The 21,693-nt window shown below is 39.9% G+C and overlaps 2 protein-coding genes across 2 annotated transcripts in view; one reads left to right on the forward strand and one right to left on the reverse strand.

The window, feature by feature from the left end:
- Positions 1 to 627, forward strand: part of LOC138007134 (PACRG-like protein) — a 25,880-nt gene extending 25,253 nt beyond the window's left edge. Inside the window, exon 7 of the mRNA XM_068853882.1 lies at positions 438 to 627. Within this exon, the coding sequence (XP_068709983.1) occupies positions 438 to 494 (57 nt within the window). The 3' untranslated portion in view covers positions 495 to 627. The remainder of the gene's footprint in view (positions 1 to 437) is intronic.
- Positions 628 to 2,292: 1,665 nt separating this feature from the next.
- Positions 2,293 to 21,693, reverse strand: part of LOC138007133 (uncharacterized) — a 57,126-nt gene continuing 37,725 nt past the window's right edge. The window contains exons 16-26 of the mRNA XM_068853880.1: positions 20,667 to 20,853; positions 19,690 to 19,766; positions 18,918 to 19,107; positions 16,723 to 16,850; positions 15,879 to 16,064; positions 8,398 to 8,481; positions 8,037 to 8,102; positions 7,322 to 7,402; positions 6,630 to 6,882; positions 4,377 to 4,583; positions 2,293 to 2,970 (exon numbers count right to left, since the gene is read on the reverse strand). Coding sequence (XP_068709981.1) covers positions 2,552 to 2,970; positions 4,377 to 4,583; positions 6,630 to 6,882; positions 7,322 to 7,402; positions 8,037 to 8,102; positions 8,398 to 8,481; positions 15,879 to 16,064; positions 16,723 to 16,850; positions 18,918 to 19,107; positions 19,690 to 19,766; positions 20,667 to 20,853 — 1,878 coding nt within the window. The 3' untranslated portion in view covers positions 2,293 to 2,551. The remainder of the gene's footprint in view (positions 2,971 to 4,376; positions 4,584 to 6,629; positions 6,883 to 7,321; positions 7,403 to 8,036; positions 8,103 to 8,397; positions 8,482 to 15,878; positions 16,065 to 16,722; positions 16,851 to 18,917; positions 19,108 to 19,689; positions 19,767 to 20,666; positions 20,854 to 21,693) is intronic.

The following is a 21,693-nucleotide window of genomic DNA, read 5'->3' on the forward strand; positions in this document are numbered from 1 at the left end:
TCTTTGCCATGGGCATCTACTTTTCACAATTTTCGTTGTTTTTGTTAAAATGGTTCAAGGAAGGATTTTTTGGTGAAATTTGTACTTTTTGGAGCTGCATGCATTTCTGGACACAAGTGAATCTGGAAGAAGATTCAATTGATAACCCATCAGGATAAGTAATCATGCCCTCTTAAATACCTCTGTCTCAGCCCATCAGCATTCAGTAATTTTGCCCCGTATGTGAATAAACTGGATGCTGAATCTACCGGAAAACATGGAAGAGGTGCAGAGGGTATCAATCTGCTACTGATGTGCCTTTTTCTGGTCACAAATTGAAATACTAGTACCTTCGTCAAGAGTCCAATTAGCAAATAAATATTTTTTCATTTGTGCAGTGGGGATGCTGTTGAACAGTATTTTGTAACTTACAAATTTTTTTTTTATCTGTTTTGCAGGAAAGTGTGCCTATCATTAAATCAAAGATACCAACTTATCAATCAGTGCGTTTATAGCATATGTACGCTCGTCTTAGTATTGAATTACAGTTATAATCTATCACCTGAAACCTACACTGTGCTGCTCTATTATCATGGGTAGACTTTTTTCACAACGTAGTTGTACTTGTATATAATTTCGCTTTTTCAATAGGCCACTTTTGAAATATTAAAATTCAGCTTGATCGAGATGTTTAGAGGACAAAGACAAAGGAAAGTGGATGATATGCTAATATCTTTCAAATTCATTGTAACTTGTTTGTATTGTTTTTGTATGAAATAACCTGCCGTGCTATTAGTTTACAGAATTATTCATCACTGTTTACGTCCCCCTGGATATGTATCAAAGTAATAAAAAGTAAAGGAAATGTAAGATTGGTTGTAGAAAGGATCGTGTTATTGACTTTTTACTGCTAAGTTTTCGGGTTAATTTCGGTTGCGATAAATCCTTCCTTATCGTCAAAAACGTTTTCAAAGCAAAAAATAATTATCTTGCTTTTTCTTGTCTTGAAAACATGCTAAAAGACCAACTTTTCGAAATGAGTGGATTGTAGCGTCACAAAGTGCTTATCAGGAGTACTCGAGAGGGTTTCAGCTTTTGAAATGAAACTGTGTTTAGCGATCAAGTAATGTCGAGTTCAAAATTGTGTGACTGATAGCGAAAATTTCAAGTATCCAAACGTTTCGAATTTATTAGAATTTAATAAAACAGTTATTCCATACGCGATTTCTTGGTATGAGGCTGTTTACAGCCAACACCGCACTGCGCAACTCGTTCGTAATTTACCATGTCACATCCAACGCGTGCTTATAACAAGAATTGTTAAATTAAAACAGCCCTCCGGTTTCCTGTCTCCGTGATTCCTGTGTCTCGGACCTGTCGCAATGGAGGTAAATTACAGGTATTTCAGAAACACGTTTAGAAATGTTAAAAGCCTACCTTAAAAGGCTTTTCGACCGTTTATTTTTGTTATGGATGAATCTCAGTTGAAGGCGGGCCTTTAACTCTGACACAAAACTGTGCGGATTATTAAAGTGGTACTATGATGAAAAAAAAACCGCTTCCTTTATTTTCTTCCTCAGATTTTGAAAGTGTGTTTGCTTAACACCTGACTGGCAAAATTTTGAGCTTTGATGTTTACTCCAAGGCTGTTTACTTTGAGTTTTGGAATTCGCGGTCCGCCATTACTCACGTTTAAACTTTCAGCATGTAAACGCACCATATTACATACGCAAAACGCAAGTTTTAAGTCTTAAAAGTCCAAAACTCCCGTGCTGCATTGCATTCTTATACTACTGAGTATTTGACGTCATTTTCACCTCGATCTACCTCTCTCAACATTTTAAAGCTAGTAATGGCGGACCATTTATTATGAGAATTCCAAGTACACCTTTTTCCAAAATGAATGGCAGCCATTTAGATTTTCTTTTGTTTTTATTCAAATTAAACCTTGAAGCCTCGTTCAAGGCAAAATATTCTTTTGAATTTTAAGCTTAACAACGAGGCATCAAGGGCTAATTTGAATAACAACAATCTTATTTGAATGGCGGCCATCTTGGAAAAAGGTGTATAAACAGGTGTCTTTAAAATCCAAAGAAAAAGAAGAATTGATTTTTTTGGTCATAGTACTGTACCACTTTAAACCTTGACGATGCAACCCGTTTGCCATCCTCGTTTCCAGGCACTTTCAATTTATCTCCCACCCAAGAGGGGAGGGGTTGGGAGATGCAACAGTGGCACACCGAGTTCAAAACACATTTACGACATGTAATGAACGTCTATGGCTAGCGTTCTGGTTTAAGAAAAAACAAAAACTTTCCTAAGTAAAATACTTAACTTTTATGTGCTGATGGTATATATTAAATCTACGATTGATTGTAAAATTCATGGTTGAAAGATACCAAGGTTAAAGAGGTTTTGCTATCAAATATCACGCCCTAGTACTGAACTAAGGAAAATTCAAAAAATGATTTTCCAGAGGGAAAATATACAATACATTTCAAGATTACGAAATAAATGACGTGCTTTTTGGGCACTTGCAGACCCGGCACATTGCATGCGATTCTTTGACTTTTTACGATGTTTCACAGATCCTGAACACACCATAACACATGGCCTCCCCTGCTCCGTCAATAGCCTCATTTAATTGTTCCCTTGGCACCCTCTCCACAAAGATACGAGCACTTCGATCCGAACCCTTTCTTGTGTACAAGACACACAGAATCTTATTTAATTCACCAAGCAAATCCCTGATCCCCAGACGGATCTTAATCTCAGTTCTCGAGCTGTCTTCCTCGCCAATAAACTTGTAAAAGGCGTTCTGGTCATTGAAAAACGTTGCGTTGCGCACAGCAAGGACACTGTTTGAGCGAGCCCACATATCACTACGGCTGCCCAAGAAGTCATCGTCATCTTCATATTCATCGTCAGCGTCGTGTTGGCTATCTAAGTCACCTTCGGTTGAACAACGAGAAGTTGAACGTGAGGACGAACCTAAAAATGTAATGAAAATATTGATATGTAAGTTTGCTAAAATGGAAAAATGGGAGGAAAAATAAATGAATCATATGATATTGCTTGCATATTAAAGTGCACTCTCCTAAATATCTGATAAGGTAACCTGACCATTTCGCTACAAGTGTGATCGACAAAATTCCCCACTCGAAAAATTATAGCATGTTACAACAAGTGTGGCTCAGTGGGATTGTTTAGGTAGATGGTGACAACAGGTTTCTATTCACTTTTAACCCCAGACGCAAGAAAATTGAGTTAAAAGAAGCGCAGACGTCAAGTCACAGCTACTCCTCTATAAATACCAGGTTACAGATGCACGCGAGAAGTTTTAAGAACACGAGACAACCGAAAGAGTTGGTCGCGGCGCAGCAGTTGGAAAGATGTCAAACAAGTTTCAGTTGATGATTGAATCATTAAAAGTTCTTTTTTATAACCCATCGACATCCAAACCGGCCGAAACCGGCCGAAACCGGTCAGACTTAGTATTTTACTGTCTAACGCCAGACGATTTTACTCGTCAATGGGGAACCCCTGGGAGTCAATGGGTTAAACAAAACATATATCCTCATTGCCTTAGTAACAACACTTAAACTAGTTATCGATTAGTACACACGGCACTATGATTGTGCGTTTAATAAAGCCACAGCAAGTAAGTCTATCCAGGCCATGTCTAAACTGTTGGTTACCCATGTATGTTTTCTTCCAAACATCAGCATTTTATGGAAATTCTCATATTAACGAGTTACTAGACTCAAATAAATCTTGATGCAATTATTTTCTCACAAAACATGTGAAACATTCAATTTGCAAGACCAATGCACCATTTCCTCTAGACATAGAGGGATTTTTTTCAGCGCTTCAAAAACACTTTCCCTAAGCAACAAAATCTTGGGTAAGATTTTGCTTTGTACAGTGAGTCTACATTTTGACAGGAAATATGCAGTACGGGCCTATTGTCACCAAGGAATTACACTCTATCACTCTTCCACACCTACCGATATTATGGGTGTTTTGCACTAATATTACACAATGTCCACCCACCCCACCCTCCCATACACACAGGAAACAAAAAAAAAATCATCCAAGGAAATGTTTTCCAATGAAAAATTGATGTGAAAGTCGGCGCTTTAAATCAACCGAAAAAGTTAAAGGTTCTTTGCATGGACCGTTGAAGTTCAACGGTTCGTTTCGGAGTTTTTATAGCACTGAATATGATTGTCGTTGTAGGCCGTGCAGTAGCTGAAAATCGTTGCTTGATAATTTTTCTTTAGTGAACCAATAGATACTTTTTCCTGGAATTTACGAATCTGAAAAATTCTCTCTCACTCCTTCGAATAAGAAAATATAAAAACCTTGCAAGAGAGAAGACATAACCAAATACATACTTTGACTGCCATGGGTCATAACTGAAATATCATCGATCCTAATGTCTGGCGGTGTTATGCTATTGATGTACACCTTCCCTTTCTCTCCTTTAGCGTTGCCAATGAAAACTGTTTCATCTCGGTTCCTTGTCTCCTTTGGTGCTTGTTGCCTTAAGAGCGGTGGTGGCGCGAGGCAGATAATCAGTCCATGGTCTAACATATACTGACCTTAAACGCAACAGAAAATAAATTACACTTTGTCTTGCATTTGTCTCTGACTGAACCTCCTTTCATGGTAATCTGTAGGCTTCAGGGTATTCAATAAAACACTTGCCTTTTCTAGGGAAATAATTTCCACATTGCAAAAACAATCCGTAAATGAACAGTAGGACGTCAACAGAAACTACACAATCTTCAACTCTGGGTTTGTAAAAGACACTACAGAACGGGACGCCACATTTACAACGGCGATCTGCAATAGACCTTTTCGGCAAAACGTTGCATGCTGGGTAATCAGGATAAAGTGCATGATGAACTTACAGACTTCGGAGTAAGAGTCACTGATCAAAGTTTTACTGTGACGAAAAATGTCTTGATGAAATCAAGGTGAGTGGTTGATTCTATGCTTATTTACCACCATGAACTGGGTATAAGCTATTCGAGTACGTGAAATGAAGAAAATTTATAAACACGCCGAAGTGTGGGCAAAAAATTTCTTCTAGAGTCAATTTCATCACTTTTCGAATTATCTGTTTTCTCTCAGGTGGAAGATATCAATGACTCTATGGCTTTGGATGATTTTCTGGAGAGCACTGGCAAAAAAATAGGTACGCATTGCGTACGTGTGGTAGTGCAGTAACACAGCGCTGTATTATTGTATAACTGAGCTGCGTTTTGTCTTTGCGTAATATGTAGCTCTAATAGTTCACGATATTGTTTTTGTGCCGTATATCATTATAGTTCCATGGTAGATGTGTTAGGTAAATAGCCCCCTGACAAGACATGTGGTTAGTAGTAAAATACTAAACCCACAAAGATTGAAGAAAATAAAAGGAAGTCGAGAAGCATTGGCTTCGAGGCTGACATGTTGATCATTTCCAAGTTCCCTTAAAACTTGCTTTTCACCACAAGGTTAACCGTGCACTCTGAGCTTCTGACAGCTTTTTAATACAAATGTTCATTGAAGTTTATCCCTGTCGGGTGGGATTAGTATTTGGATGGGTGACCTCAAAATATACGACTCGTCAGAAACATAGGACCAAAAATTCTATTTTAACGCTCAAAAATGCGAACTAAGAAAAGTACAGATTTTGTTAGCCTGTTTCATGCAAAAAAATATTGATGCAAGAGTAAATAAATATTGATACACTGATTTTGGGAAGAGCAGAGGGACGTTTTCAAGGATCGATCGAGAATAAAATATTTTGCCATCAGCAACAAAATTTACGATATGAAAACAACTTAAATTTTTAACAGAGAAATATGAAAGGTTACCATCAGCGAAAAATATTTTGGGAGATTTTTGCTACGTTCAATTTTTCTATGGTAGTTTTGGCTGCACAAGTAAATCGCAAAATCGACGGCATCAGATCGAATTCAGCGGGCGCCGTGATCAAGTTACTCGCTAAACAAAGGATACTTCTGTGTCAAAATAATGCCAAGACACCGGGTTTTTTTTTTGTTAGTTTGCTTTTTTTTCTTTCAAGTGTTTTAAAGATTGACAAGAAATGTGCGAATTCAACACAAAGATCACAATCACCCAACTCTTGAGGTTGACCATTGTTTCTGCAAAGTCAAACTTTACTCTCCTAGACGCGGTTATTTATCATCAGGTAATTCCATGGTTTTTGGAAATAGCAGCTGCTTTGTTTTTCATCAGCGTCACGAATTCTTGCCGATTTTGGGGCTCATTTTGTTGAAACTGAAGCACGCTTCCAAGAGACATGTTTATGTTCGTGAGTTATGCACGCACTGCGGGCCTATTGTCACCACGGACTTACACTCTACAACCCGGTGACATAGTGTGTAGTGCACTGTAAATGCACTACCACAAAACAAAACAGTAATACAACTACAGCAAGATTGCATTTTCCCGATAAGCCCAATATTTTGTGACGTCAGGAGGCCATGGAAAGAAAAAAAACTTAACACATTACTTTGTCTACTCATGTGTTTTTGACTCGCTAAATCAGATATGGCCGCTACTGGTTACGCCCTCCTGAAAGCGGTAATCAGTTGACTGTCAGCAGCGACTGACTCCACAGGACAGCTCACCTAATTCAATCCCCGTTTCAGTATCTGTAGTCCCAACACATACTCCAAAGTCCTTCAGATCATTTTTACGCACATAATTTTCCACCCACTCGACAAGCTGAGCTCCGGTGAAACACTTGCGAATGCTGTGCAAGTCTTCGCGCAAAGCCTGGAAAATGAAGTCTGCGGGAGCATTAGCACTAGCATGATGTGAACTGCTGCTGATCGACGAGGAACGCTCATCTGTTCGATTATGTGACTGTATTTTAGAAACCTGGAATTAAAAACAAAAAGCTAACATTTAAAACTGAAACGGATTAAATTGCTTTTCACCAGCCGTGAAATTCGGTAAACGAAGCTTGACACCACAATTGCGAACAACAATCGTAGACACAAACATCTTCGTACAATAACTGCTCCCTACAATCTCTACATTACAAAACGATTCACAGTGCAGCCGAAACTATTCGTGGCCTGTAGCTTTATCAAACGAAACCTGTATCCAAATATTTAGGTTGGGCTACGACCCTTTTTTCTGAAAGACGAACTTTTAACATGTTTTTGAGAGGGGAGAAAATAAAAATACAAATTTCATGCTTTGAGACGCCTTCTTCTTTAAGATTCAGGCTTGCTTACGTCATCGTAAAATATCTCCGACGCTTCAAAAAGACTGAAGTTGCACCGCAATTCTTTATTGGAGAAAACTTTCTCACCTGTTTGTTCAGGGAGTTGTACATGGTAATCAGGTTTTTTGTTGGACTAGTGTATAGTTGTGTATCCTTCACTGTGGATCCCTTAAAGGTATAAATGAAAGCCTGTGAGTACCTCTTTCATCTATCTCATCTATTTTCTCCTTAATTTTCGTAGCGTTTCCCCTTAATCTGTGCCATGTAGCTGCAATGACAAACATCTGAATGACTTTTGATGCTCTGTATAGCAGAAGTCCATGCGATATCATGTTTCATAATCAGAGTGAAAAAAGAAAATGCCCTTTCGAAACCTTACTAATTTTGGTTCCCACAGTTATATCCATGCATTGGAATCTTATGCAGCAAAATGATTTTACATCAACATCCAGCACAACCCGAACGATTTAAAAGCGATCACTGGCAACACCCAGCAGAATTCACTATCAAGAAAGGCTGACACTCTCAACGTCAGCTCGCAAATCTTTCTTATTCGTGTTCTCACGGTTGGACTGGAACGAACAAGCGATCAAGTCGCATGCGCCGGGGGAAATAGTTTGCATCTGGAAAAGATTTCCCCGCTTTAGCCTCTCCTTCATGCTCGATTTCAGTGCAACCATGACAATACGAATAAGGACCTTTCTCAACCCGTTTGATAAAACCAAATTTTCGAACTCCTTTACATTATGGCGCTGTCGCTCTTTTTCAAAGAACTCATCCAGTTAATACCAATGCAACCTACCAAGGCAGCAGCCATTTTATCACATCCTAAGCCAATCCCTTCCGCGTGAAAAAACTCCATCAGATACTACGCAATGTAAAATGAAATGATAAATGGTTACTACATAAATTACAAAAGTAAAACGTGTCAACGAAGTGAATTTTAACTCAGTACTAATACATTTTAAACCCAAAAAGACGACCGTATAATAATTTAAACCAAAGCTAAAATCTTTGTCCCCCGATGTAAAGGAATCCGGAATCCAGCAAATGTGAGGCTTTGGAATGCGGAATCCATGGCTCGGGATCCGGGGGCTGGGGGATCTGGAATCCGAGAGCTAAAATACGAAAATTCATCACTTATGGCTAAAAAGATTTGTTACCGCTACAGCTTGTAAGAGGACTTTGCTATGCTCCGATGCCAAAGACCCTTTTCTCACCAAACAGCTACACTCTTCCTTGAACGTCTAAAAATTCGGAGAAAACTTTAGTAAAATGTTTAAAGTATGTTCCCCAACGTATATACATCTTATTCGATGGTTTAACATATAATAGGCGCGGATATTTTGGGAGTTGCGTAGTATTTATCCGAGCCCCGCAGGGGCAAGGAAAAATACCAGCAATGAGCAAAATGTTTTCCATTAATCATCGCTTCTGCAAATGCCAAGTATTTGTGCTATCAAAAGGTTCATCAGGAATCTTCCCTTATTTCGCTCTAAAATAAATTAAATTGTTTAAACTGAACTACGGATATCATATTTCCATCATTTTCATTGGCTCGCCGGACTCAGGCTATCAGTTCATATACCCTATGTAACTAATATGGTCAAGGAACGCGTCAGCAATAAAGCGAGATGAAAACATTCTTGCAGCTCTGAGAAAAAATGGCCGACAAAAACCGTTTTGGACCGGAATTGACCGAGGCAGAAATCGATGCTTTAGTCGACAATACACGGAAGAGTTGTTGATCGTGGAGTTTTTAACAAAACAATTATTCTCCTCGGGCTTGCTGGATATAAAACGATTATAACTAACGTACGCGCCTCGTTGGTGATCCATCACTTTATACCCAGCGCGCCCTCGTAGAATAATTGTTAAATATTCTTGAAATTTCGGACAAAAGTGAAAGGAAAGGAACTTTACTCAAGTGTCAGTCTTCTAGCGCTGGAGCACTAATTGGGAAAACTGTACACTGAAATCCACAAATTAACGCAAATCAAATCAAAGTCTGATTTGATCAGACTGTCCGACCCGAGCTACTCCTTGCTTTGGATTCAAACTTCAAATAAAATAAATGAATATAATGACCTGCTCCCAACTGAGTGGCTTCATATCTCAGTTGGGAAGTCAGCAGTGCACCCATATCCCAGAAGTTAAGAGTTCAAATCCCGTTGAAGCCACCTGAATTAGCCAATATCAAAAATACCATAATACTCTTTGTTTGTCCCTCCAAATTTTGCATAAGCATTGTTTTTATTTTATATTGGGACTTACAATGGTCCCAAGAGAAACGAGAAACAATGCTTATGCAAAATTTTTGAGGGACAAAAAGAGTATTATGGTATTGTTGATATTGGCTAATTGCTGAGTTGTATAGAAGAGACAATTGCGTAAATTGTCCTGATAAGTGCAAGGATCACTTCTCCCTTTCGATTCATAACTTTAAGCGTAAATGTAGTCTCGCATTAGAACCAAGTAGAAGGAAAGCAGAGTACTCTAAACATCTATGCTTGCTGCGTCAAACCTTGTTAGGTAATTGACATCAATGTGCCCTACATGCGCGCTACTGATTCAAACGGTCCTAACTCCGGGATTCATACTTCTCCGCGCTAAATAATTTGCCGTTAGAACTGCATATGTATAACCAGGCTTGCCGAAGCTTCTAATAAATCATTACACAGCTACTTCGCCTCGGCGAAAACTGTGAGTTTGATAAATGTTCACTCGACGTCGCCAACCAGGATAAGTTAATTGCACACTGATCGTCTACTTCCCTCCATATGCTGCTGATACGAGAGAAAAAAAGACTTGTTGTCAGCTGAGTCGTGTCAACTCTACTTGACTTGGAATTTTGCATGTTGCTGCCACTACCGCAGTGGGAAACCCACGCGGAGAACACCAGCGCCTCTTCGAGAAGTTCCCACAGTGCTTAGCAGCGACATTAGAGGACTGAAGGATTTCCAACTACAGCTCAGATAACCAGCACAACTCACAGCACAGATTCATGCTCTAATTTTGGCGTCACCCCTGGCAAGGATTGTGTTCAAGGAATTCAGAAAATGAAACCACCTAGCACTGACAAAGAAGCGGCTGAACAACACAGAGGGTCGTTTTGTTCCTATCTCAGCCACCATGACTGACCCCATACGTCCCCTTACACAAAGGACACTATCTGGTCATGGGGCAATGAGGAAGCCGAGGTCTAAACGTGTGCAACCTTGTTTCTAGTGACATTTTACTTGCCCTCTCATCTCAATCTAGGATGCAGCATGTGTTGTCATCTATAGCGACTCTTACCGAAAAACACTCATCCTACCTGCTGCCTTTGCCAGCAAGTGACTTTCGCCAGTCGTACAGCGCTACAGTCAAATTGAGAAAGAATCTCACTTCTACATTAATGATGATCTGTTAATTAATGGTAGTCGACGACCAAACCCCTCATTGACCGGAGTACTTTTATATTATCCCTTCTTATCCTCTCTTACGTAGGATCCAAAAACGCCAAATATCCAGCGAAGTATCTTAACTCTTTCCTTTTTCTACAACGACAGAGCAAGAAAATTCGTCGTTGATTTGAGCAGAAAGCAGTTATGCAAATCAACACCCAAAGGGTACTGAAGAGGAACTAGTGAATTCCAGTGAAGAGCGTTTAGATCCCATAACAATTGCGGATATAGAGGGTTTAAAACTTGATTTGCTTATTTTGCAGAGAAAGGTAGACATTAACACCGGTTTACTTTCGCGATTAAATCGTCAAAGCCAAGATGATCTTACTGCCAACGCTGAGCTTCACATGTACAGAGAGAGGTGTGATAAATTGATAACAAAGAAGGATCGTGAAATCGAAGAACTAGAGGAGATATGTTTATTGATTGAAAGTCGCTGTAGGTCCTTGGAGCATGGAAAGGATTTACTTAGACTTGCGCTAAGGCTTGTTGCTCAAGATAGAAGTGGAGATGATTCTCATTAGCAAGAAGGTTGCTGGCATCAAGTACATCATTCGCGACACACGAAAGCGGGGAGAGATGCACACAACGATCCAAAAATGTTCAACGTTAAGACCTTTGTAACTCGCAACAGATTTGAGCCTATCAGCGATGATGAGGATGCCAGCAATGAAATAACGTATCCAACAAATCGTGGTCACTCAACGACTGAAGTAAATCGTCAAGACAAAAAGTCAAAATTTAACCGAACTGGAAAGAAAAATTCAAAGGGAAGTGCCTCTATACCTCGCCATAACACCGTGGGATATAGAACAGAATGGCATTAACTCCGAACACAGACAGGAAAACAATCCCTCACGTACCACCGTAATCGCTGGTGATTCCATTCTCAAGCATCTAAATGCCCATAAGATGTCCAAAGATAACAACAAAGTTAAAGTTGCTACCTTTGCAGGCTGCACCAATAGAGACATCAAGCCTATCATTATTCATGTTGGCACAAACAGCCTTCGTGATAGTGAGAGTCCATCTGCCTGTTCTGACGAAATTATTAACCTTGCGAGTTCGATTAAGAGAGATGCAACAGACACAGATGTGGTTCTGTCGAGTCTAACAGCCCGATCTGATAACGGGTAGTTTGCAATTCAAGTGGAGGACGTTAATTCAACCTTAAGGGATTTTTGCTGCCAAAACCAATGGAAGATCATTACCCACTCCAACATTGTTGCTGATAATCATCTCAATCGTAGTGGTCTCCATTTAAATAGAATAGGAACTGCGGATCCGCAGACTACTTTGACAATGTTATAACGAAATTCGTTGTCAATAACAGGACAGACGCATGAAAAACTGACATCAATTTGTTAAAGGCCCACCTTCGCCCAAAAGTCATTGCGGTCGTTTGTTTTTGTTTTTCAAATGACGACTTGTCCAAATACGTGATGTGAATGGCTAAAGGCACTCAGGCGAATCACGCGGGTAACAACATGTCAGTTATTTAGGTAATTTCGTGTTGCACGAAATTCAGTCACGGTGCGCAATGACTTTTGGGCGAATGTGGGTCTTTAATTTTCTCGCATCGATGGGTTACGATATATTCTTAACTATGGTGCTCGGCGCGCGCGGAGCTCCGCTGTTACTCTCCAAGAACTTCTTGCTTTACTTGAAACTGGGGAACTATGCCAACGCCCCACAAGGAACTAACGAACTTTCTCAGAAACATAGGATAGAATAGAACAGTTAATCTGTTTCTAACCGTTGAACCCGATAAACCAGTGAAAGTAAAGCTCATGAAGTGGTCATTTCTCCTGAGTAGTCTACGAAGTTTCTTGAGGTCAATAATACCTACATTTTTGACATGATGGTTAACAAAGTTCCATACCACTGAACCTCGATATACAAGCGAGTCTTTTACCAACCTAGCATTGAATCTAGGTGTCGTGATTGCTTCTTGATCTCTTAGTGAATAGCTAAAATCCCGTCTTATGAATAAGCTATTAATTAGACACTCAGGTAGTGAGACTTTACTTGCTCTATAAAATAGTTTAAATATTTGAAATTTGTAATCTAAACTGATCTTATCCCATCCTGCAATGTTGAGAGCTTCACTAGATGCCGTATCTTTGGATAAGCTGTAAACAATTTTTGCTGCTCTACAGTGAAGTTTCTCAATTGAGTACAGAAGATCTGAATTTGTACACGAACCCCATGAAATAATACCATACTTGATAAGTTGTAAGTTTGGGGTGCAGGGATGGCGCAGTGGTGAGAGCACTCGCCTCCCACCAATGTGGCCCTGGTTCGATTCCGGGACTCGGCGTCGTGGGTTGAGTTGTTGGTTCTCTACTCTGCACCGAGACGTTTTCTGCGGGTACTCCGGCTTCCCCTCTCCTCAAAAACAAACATTTGACTTGATTGGCGTCAATTGTTAATTTCAGTTGACAGTGTCCCCAGTTAGCGCTCCTGCGCTAGAACGACTGGACACTTAAATAAAGTTCCTTTTCTTTGCTTTAAGGTAATATAACACTAAAATAGAACTTTAAAAGGACATTTTTGGGCAAAAACCTTGAGCGCTTTAATAAGTCTCTTTTGTTTGCAAAGTTTTTCTTTAGTTCTAGCATATGACGTCCACGATCATTCCAAAAAGACGAGATTTCGTGACATAGCTCAATACCGATTTACCCAAAATTACTGGAGGTAGTGGTCTTATAATGGCTTGTGTACTAATTAACATAAATTCACTCTTAGCCACCTGTAGACCTCATGTAGCTCTCTGTTTAAAGAAGCAATCGCTGCGTCTGCAGAGTCTCCGATGCAGACGTATCGTCCGCGTACATAAACAGAGATCCCATGGTTATCAAACAAACAAAATAGGGTCTAAAACAGATCCCTGTGGTATTCCAGTTGTAACTGGTAACATGTCAGATTTGACTCCATTAAGCACAGTGAACTGCATTCTACCGCTCAAGAAGTTCCCTAATCCAATCAAGCAACACACCCGTAATACCAAAATTATATTTTAGCTTTTTCCCTTAGATTTCGTGTGATACGCTGTCAAACGCTATTCTGAAGTCCACAGAAGCTACTGCGACAACATTACCGGAGTCAAATGCTTTCCTCCATATTTTTGTCACATGTGACAATGAAGAGCGCAGTCGATTAGCCGCGTCAGTAAGCCCATTGCTTCTCTGCGATAAACTGATTGTCGACAAAAGCGTGCTGCACCAGTCAATCTTTTATTTCTGCTTCCAGGATCTCACTTGGTACGCTTAAAAGGGACACAGGTCGATAATTTCCAAAGTCTGTTTCATCATCCTTTTTGAAAAGCGGAGTTAATAGAGCAGTCTTCCACGAGGAAAAGACAGTTCTTCGTTCAATGCTGTAATTTATAAAGGTTGACCAATGCTGGTGCTTTCCTGCCAATTTGAGAAGTTAGGCGAGATGTCATCCGGTCCAACGGACTTATTACTCTTGAATTTATTTATCTTTTCTTCAACAGAACGGTTTGTAATTGAAATAGGGCTTTTAGGTGGTAATATAGAGGTGACGCTACTTTGTCGTGTTGCCATTTACTGAGGCGAGCTGCCGTGGCATTGGTAGTGACTTAATTAAGTTCTCACCGATCCCCGAAAAGTATCTTTTCTCTTTCTTCCATTAAAGCATAACTGCCATCTGCTCTCTTAAGGGGGCCTATTGTTCTGTTACGTGCTGAGCGATTTGTAGCTTTGTTATCCAGTAAGCACTAGATTTCTTTACTTCTTCAAACATATTGGTAAAGTAGGATGCTTTAGCTCTTCGCAAAGCAGACGTTTTTAGCCAAGCTTTTTCTAAGGTGGCACTAATAATATCGAAGAATTCACTGGCGTCTGACGATATGTAGATTACTGAAAACAACACCGAAGAACTTGGAAATTTGACTTAAAGCCACTCTGCTTCGATATTTTGTGTGAGAAGATCTTTACGATGAGTAGCGTGCAAATGCTCCCCGTAATACAATAAGCATCCTTCTCCTTTTCGACCTTTCCTACCTAATCTTACGAACTTCATTCCGGGAATTTATATTTCCGAATCGTGCACTTTTTTGTCAAGATGTGTCTCGGTGATTGCAAGAAATTCAAATTTACACAGTTGTTGGAGGCATCTAAGTTCCTCGATCTTCTTTCTTAGACCACACGCATTCAAGTGCGCTAATATGACGCCTCTATTGGAAGTCCCACATTCCAACTATTTCACAAAATCAGATAGGCCATCGCCACAGGTCGTTATTTCTTGCTCGTCCTGTTCTAAGTCAATGGCCGCTTCAAACCTGTCATATACATCATCGAAAGGTAGTTCATCCATTAACTCTCTCGAACAACACATAGAGCAAGTCCACCGTTTGCTGGCGAGTTGACCGAATTCTGCGGGTTTCACAGCAGCACATCTCATATGATACCAATTAGAACACGAAGCACAACATAAAACATAGGGCACTTGGCATTCACCAAATAGATAAAGTGCTGTTGCTGCAAAGACGTCATGCCAACAAGTTATCAAACGGTTTGATCTAAGACCCCTTACAGTGTCGAAGAAAGCGAGATAGCGTTAAACTTGTGCGAGAGGATGCTCGCCTGTTGCGAAGTGTTTCTATGGTCACATAAAGAAAGGTACTGTTCCAATAAGAAGGGCTGAGCAAACCAGGACTCCGTTTCAAGATCCATTCCAAGCGTCTATGTCAGCTGTGGTTCAAATTTTTTCTTGGTTTAAGTTTTTCAAACCTGTTCAATTTTCATTTTTCTTTGTCTAATTACATCATCGTAATTTGAGGCAAAGGAAAATCAAAATCGAACTGGTTTTTAAAAGTTTGAACCAAAACATGTGCACTGCTATGAGGAATACTGAACTTTCTAAGGAGGGACCGATGCGACAATGGAATCTCCCTAGTTATCTGAAAGATGTTATTGCCAAGATTTCCTTTATTATTCCCTCTTCTAGTTTGTGCCAGTTTAACCCAGCGTGTTCTTTCGTCCCCTAGGTTGTTCATCATTCCTTGAAAATAGGAATGTTGTATCTACACACACTGCGAGCTACTAAGCATGGAAAAACCCCGACATAAACATGTGCTTGCTGCCATGCCATCCATAAGACAGGCATATCTTTTTGTGTTATGTTGACTCGGGATACATCACGTACCATGCCATGCATTTATCTGTACTTACCTTCGCCACTGAAACCCAGATTTCCGTGAGAAGTTTGTTGAAGCAATCTGGATACAGTACACTGTTAAACCTACGACACTCGCAAGTCAAAAAATCCATGGCCGGTTTTAGACGTTTTCTGATAGTGTATCTTGGAAGATTCAGGTTTAGTAAAGAACTCAAAACTTGATTGAACGACTTGCTTATCTGAAACAAGAAAAGTACACAATAACTCTGGAATATGATGACTGTTTCCTCTTTAAAAATGAAAAAAAAAAAAAAAACCATTCGATTTCCAGATGATCCTATCTAAACAAGCTCATGGTGCTTTTCACAAAATGGCCAACGAACATCTTTACCATGAGCGACAGACTACATTTGCGTCCACATCATTGAAGAAGCTTATGTCATGCATTCACTGTCCCCAAGAGTCCATTTGCAAGAGATGTTAATACCACAAAACGAAATCAGCAGCAAGATAAAGATTCTCCGATCATCAAAACATCTCAGCTGTGAAAACCTTAGGAGACAAAGGCAAGCCGATCCCCGGCAACTAAACACAGCAATAAAATTACAAATCATTCACCAAGTAGCGGTGAATAGTGTTGGCAAAGCTGTGAGGCTTTCTGCAACACCGCGAGGCGGACAATTGTTCTTGTTTGCACGAGACAAGCTGGGTATCTAGGCGACTCAGAGCACTCCTACTCAGAGGGTGCAAATTACGTACTCTCAGATGGCGTGAAAGGAACGATTTACTCCACACCATTGCTTGATGAGGTCTAATAGCTGTCCCCTCTGTCTTTTCAGTTGACAGCTGAAACGACTGGTCAACACACAAGAAAAAAAAAACAAAGCAAGCACTTACCTTGAAAGCCACAAGCATGAATTGAGCTGTCTCCAATCTACAAAAATGGTCTAAGTCGTCTGTCAACATCCCTCTACTAAGAAGCTCTTCTAACATGGATCGAGGAGCATCGCGTCTGGTTGCTTCAGCTGAGAAAAGCACGAAGGATCATGCGAATTAAATGAAGTCACACTCCACACAAATACTTTCGGGGGGGGCAGGGGGGTTCGCGATGTGGCTGCGACGCGTAAGATTTTTTCGCCTCGTTGAAGGCAGCCCAAGCCTCATTCAGAGGCAATCGCGATGACCACTAAACCACGGACAACTACGCGACAGGTTAACGGGGAAATATGTATTAAAGAATTGTGCGCGCGACCAGAAGCGAGTTTTTGTTTCGTTTCCTCAGACACGAAACGTATCTATTTTGACTCCAGGGTGAACTACGGTGCCTGCTCACTCCTCGTGCTAACATGAATGCACCAATTAGAAACACTTTTGATTGTTCTTCACGAAAACCAACGAGAAGACATTTTGCTTCAGGGTTCCCCAGAGCTCTTCTCTCCCTCAGTCAAGAGAAAAGCTCTGGGGTCGAGATTGTAACAAGATATGAAACCTCATCTCTTGCGACAGACGAGGACAATTTGTTAGGTTTATATCGTCCCGTGAAAGGACGTGAGTAGTGCCAATTATATATGAAATGTATGAGTGATTTTCGCACTTAAAAAGACAAGGCCTCCTTGACGACAATTGCTTGGAAAGTACAAGGAACATTCCTTCATTTAACGTAAATTATTTTGTCAATAAACCTGATACCTAAAACGCCTTTAGTTTAGAGTAATAGTTCACTTTTGACGTTTCTAGATTCCCGTCATTATCATCTTTTGTAAACGCTATAGACCGAATGCATAAATGGCGACCAACAATGTATTCTTTTGTTTATGTGCTAATTAGACTTACTAACCTCGCACTCAAGCAACATTTCTTTTGTATTTTGGCTAGTGAGTCTAATTTGCACATAAACAAAAGAATATTATTTTGGTAGCCATTTATGCATTCGGTCTATAATTTTATTTCTTCTGTCTCATAATTCGCAGACAAAACGGACAAACAAAATAAACAGAGGCTTTTCAAAATAGTGTCCGTGCAGCATGCATTTTAGCTCATATGTTTGTTGTACTTTTCACAACAACGACGTGAAATCACCAAATTTGAGGTTTTAACGACAACTGAACGCGCACTTAAAAATGCGAATCTTTCATTCTCTATTTTTACTCTGAAACCGCTCGTACTGTTTTATTTTTAGGATACTTCGTCCACATTGTATCATATGAACCACATGGAATAATCGCCAAAGACTTGCGATCATGCAAAGTTCTATTTTGAAGTGACGTTTTCGTCGACGTCGCCGTCGTAGATCTTAGGGCCTGGCAAAACGGCAAACATCAAACATTGTTTGGTGACCAACCATTTTACCGTTTGGCCACCTTGTTTGGTGCTGTTTGATAAAATTTGAAGGCGAAGTTTTGTTCATTTGGCTAGCCGTATCAAACATGTTTGCGTGGATGCGTACCACGCTTGCTCAGCCGATTGTATCCACGTGTTTTACGTATTTGTGACTCATAGTTCTTTGCTTGTGGAGTTTGATCCAAGTTAGATCAAACATGTTTTAACCGTTTGGCCACTCACTTCAACATCAGCATGTTTGGTCACCAAACAATGTTTGATGTTGTTTAAACGCCAAAAATTCCCGTTTGTCCAGGCCCTTATAGTCCCTGATGTTTGATGCAACGCAAGCGTTGTACTCAACTGCCCCGAAGCTCAGATATTAGAAAAATATCCTCTTGAGCCAAACTTCAAATTTTCAAATTTGAGCACTGTTGAAGTTACCAGAAATTCGAAAAAACAAACCTGGAAATTGTTTGTCCCACGTGATGGCTTGGTCTATTTCACATCTGACGTCACTAAGTGCTTTCAAATGCTGATTTCTACTGTTTCGGTTTGTGACGTCAAATGAGGAGTAGACTCATTTCTCTGTTTTTCCCGGTTATGAATGAAGCCGAAAAAAATGGGCAGGGATGTGGTCCACTTAATGATATGAAATGGGTTTGAGTACAGGGTCACGAATGGTAACGAAGCACATACATTCATGATGAAAATGAGTTGCTGTGCTCAAAGCGCTAAATCTTTCCAGATTTGTCTTTTATTATGTGATTTACCTGGCTTATGGTTAGTGACGCCATCCAAGCTTGGCCCGCATTCACAGTACGATAGTGAAAGTGACAACAAACTTTCGTTGCTGCTTGCACTTAGCAACGAAGGAGGGTTGTTTACAGGTGCCACGACATATTCGCATAGCCATGCAAGTTTGTTCCTTAAGATCGTCACATTACTTATTCGGACGCCCATCTGTAAGCAAATTCAACAGCAAATGTTAGTCACGGAAACCAGCAACAAAATTATTGCTCATCGCTGCTTACTTAACATCGAGAGCATAGCACTGAAGAAACCAAGCTTGATGTATACAACAAAACAATGGTCTTAAATTCTTCGAACTGTTATCCAGGTTGTGTTAATTATTCGCTAGTGCAATTGTCTTACTAAAGTTTACTCACTGAAATTACTAATGATATTATGTTGGAGTAAGGGAGAGGCTAAGCACATATCAAGGGCCAAAGAGTTACGGCCACTTAAGTTGCCAGGATGAGATTTTTACTGATTCACTTTGGACAGCCTAAAATTGAAAAAAAAAACATCGTTTTGACCTGTCAGAACAGGTTTGTTCCTACTGCCTTACCCAAACACTAGGAAAAAAAATTTGAGCGAAGGTATCACAAAGGCGACCATGTGATAAAAAGCAAAAAGCGCTAACCATATATCCATATATTTAAATAAAGCGTCAAAAGCACTTTCTCTCTTTTATCTCTTTTTACAGTATGATGGAAAATGAGTTTGGTATCATTCATTGGCTTGTTTGCTAACTACACCAACCTGATGACTAAGTGGTTCACATTGGCCATGATTCCCTTTTGTCGTTGACATTTCATTACATGGAGGAACAATTCGCCCTTAATCACAAAAAATGAAAATACGATTACGTGACTGATCTGCTTTACAAGGATTAGGACCTTCAACGCTTTCCCTCGTAAGAGTGATACTTATGGATTTTACTCCTTTTACTACTTAAGGGTTAACGAAAACTAAGGTATTCAGTTTATCAGTGGTGACTAGGGGAAATTCAGAAAAGTTTGATTTTTCCAACAGACGTCGAATCTACGACCTCGGATATTCCACTAATGAGCAGTTGGAAACGCGTATGACTAAGCCATCAGATGACTCAAATGACAAAGGTCTTGTTATACAACTAGGAATGAAATTGTCCAAACTTAGCATTCTCGCAAACGTATAAACCGAGATGGTGAATGTTACGTCTCCGAAAAACAAATAAAGAGATTTATTATCCAACTGTAATAGTTATTGTACAAAAAACGCACGAAACGAGTACAAATTTTCCACGATATTGTACAGTTAGTTATTTGTATACTTGGTTATTGCACAGTAGAGAACCGGTTTGACCAGTTTAGTTGCTGACGTTCCCCCCATGCACAAATCTGTCCTACGTTCTCGGTTGTTTACAATTCATTTGCTAAAAATGTGAGCCAAATAACGTTGGATAATAAATAGCTTATTAGATGTTTGGTGTGTAGTATCGCTGAGTATTTGTACTCGTTGTTTGTATTTTGACTCGGCCTAGCGGGCTCGTCAAAATACAGCACAACTCGTAAAAATAATCAGCGATACTACACACCAAAACATCTAATAAGATATATGTATCCATCAACGGTAACACACGGAAAAAACCCAATGGCTCATAAGTGAAGACCATTCCATCTAGATCACAACTCCTGTCAACATCACACTGAGCATTGTACTCCACCAGTGGAAATTTACGACAAGTGAACACCTACCAATAGTATCCATTGTATTCCAAAATTGTCCCACTGTGGGATAGGAAATATTTCCAGCTTCCCGCTCAAGTGTCAGATGTCGTAGAAGTCTGTCATCCACGATTTCTGCCAGAACTTCATCTTGAAGTCCGCAAGTCTCGATTGCAAGGACACTGTCCAGGTACAACTTAACAAACGAATGAACTACCTACAAAACAAAGACTGGAGTTTAAGAAACACACGATACGTATCCATAATCCGGGAACGTAGGATTGGTATATCTTCGTACATATGTGCCAACCCAGTGTAATTGATTCGATCTCTTCCTTTACTGGATTTCCTGTACTGGTCGAGGTTAAGTGTTTGAAGAGAGAACATTGTGTTTTCGCTCTAACTACAACAAAAAATGCCAGCCAAAGACGGATGAGGGTGCTGCTTTTGTTGAGTACGAGTGAACTAAATGTATGTCCACTGGAATTGCAGAGAGTTGTCCAGCATTATCAGGCTTGTCAAAGGAGAGATTTTTTCAAGAAAACTAGCAATTTTCTGAGTACTTTGTTTCGAGCCAGATATTGAATATGTTACTCTTGGAAAACAATCACTCACCAAAAGTTCGTCAAGGAGTTGCAGAGAATCATCAGGATAACAAAATGCTTGTACTACCATGACTGTCCGTTTCATTTAATTAAGGACATTAAGCAATACCAATTCTCTCCAGACACATCTGCACAAACGGGCTACCTTATTTCTTGCGGTTTTAAATAAGAGAAACCAATAATTTTTTTGGGCCCGTGAATTTGCCTTAAATTGGGAATTAAGCAAACTAGCGTTTTAGTTCCCCTGAGACGTACATAACAAATGTTCATAAAACGACTTGTGTGTGTGTAACATTGCTTTTGGCGAAATGAAAAATTCACATTCGTCTACGAGTTGTTTTTCTTTTGTTTTTACTTGGCACTTCCGCGACAAACTATTTTCTCCAGGAAAAGCGATTTCCGTCTATTTTGTGGTCAAATTAGTTCCAAGCCCAGAACGCTTCCAATACCTT

Source organism: Montipora foliosa, chromosome 6, assembly GCF_036669935.1.
Source record: "Montipora foliosa isolate CH-2021 chromosome 6, ASM3666993v2, whole genome shotgun sequence".
In the NCBI taxonomy this organism is placed as follows: domain Eukaryota; kingdom Metazoa; phylum Cnidaria; class Anthozoa; order Scleractinia; family Acroporidae; genus Montipora; species Montipora foliosa.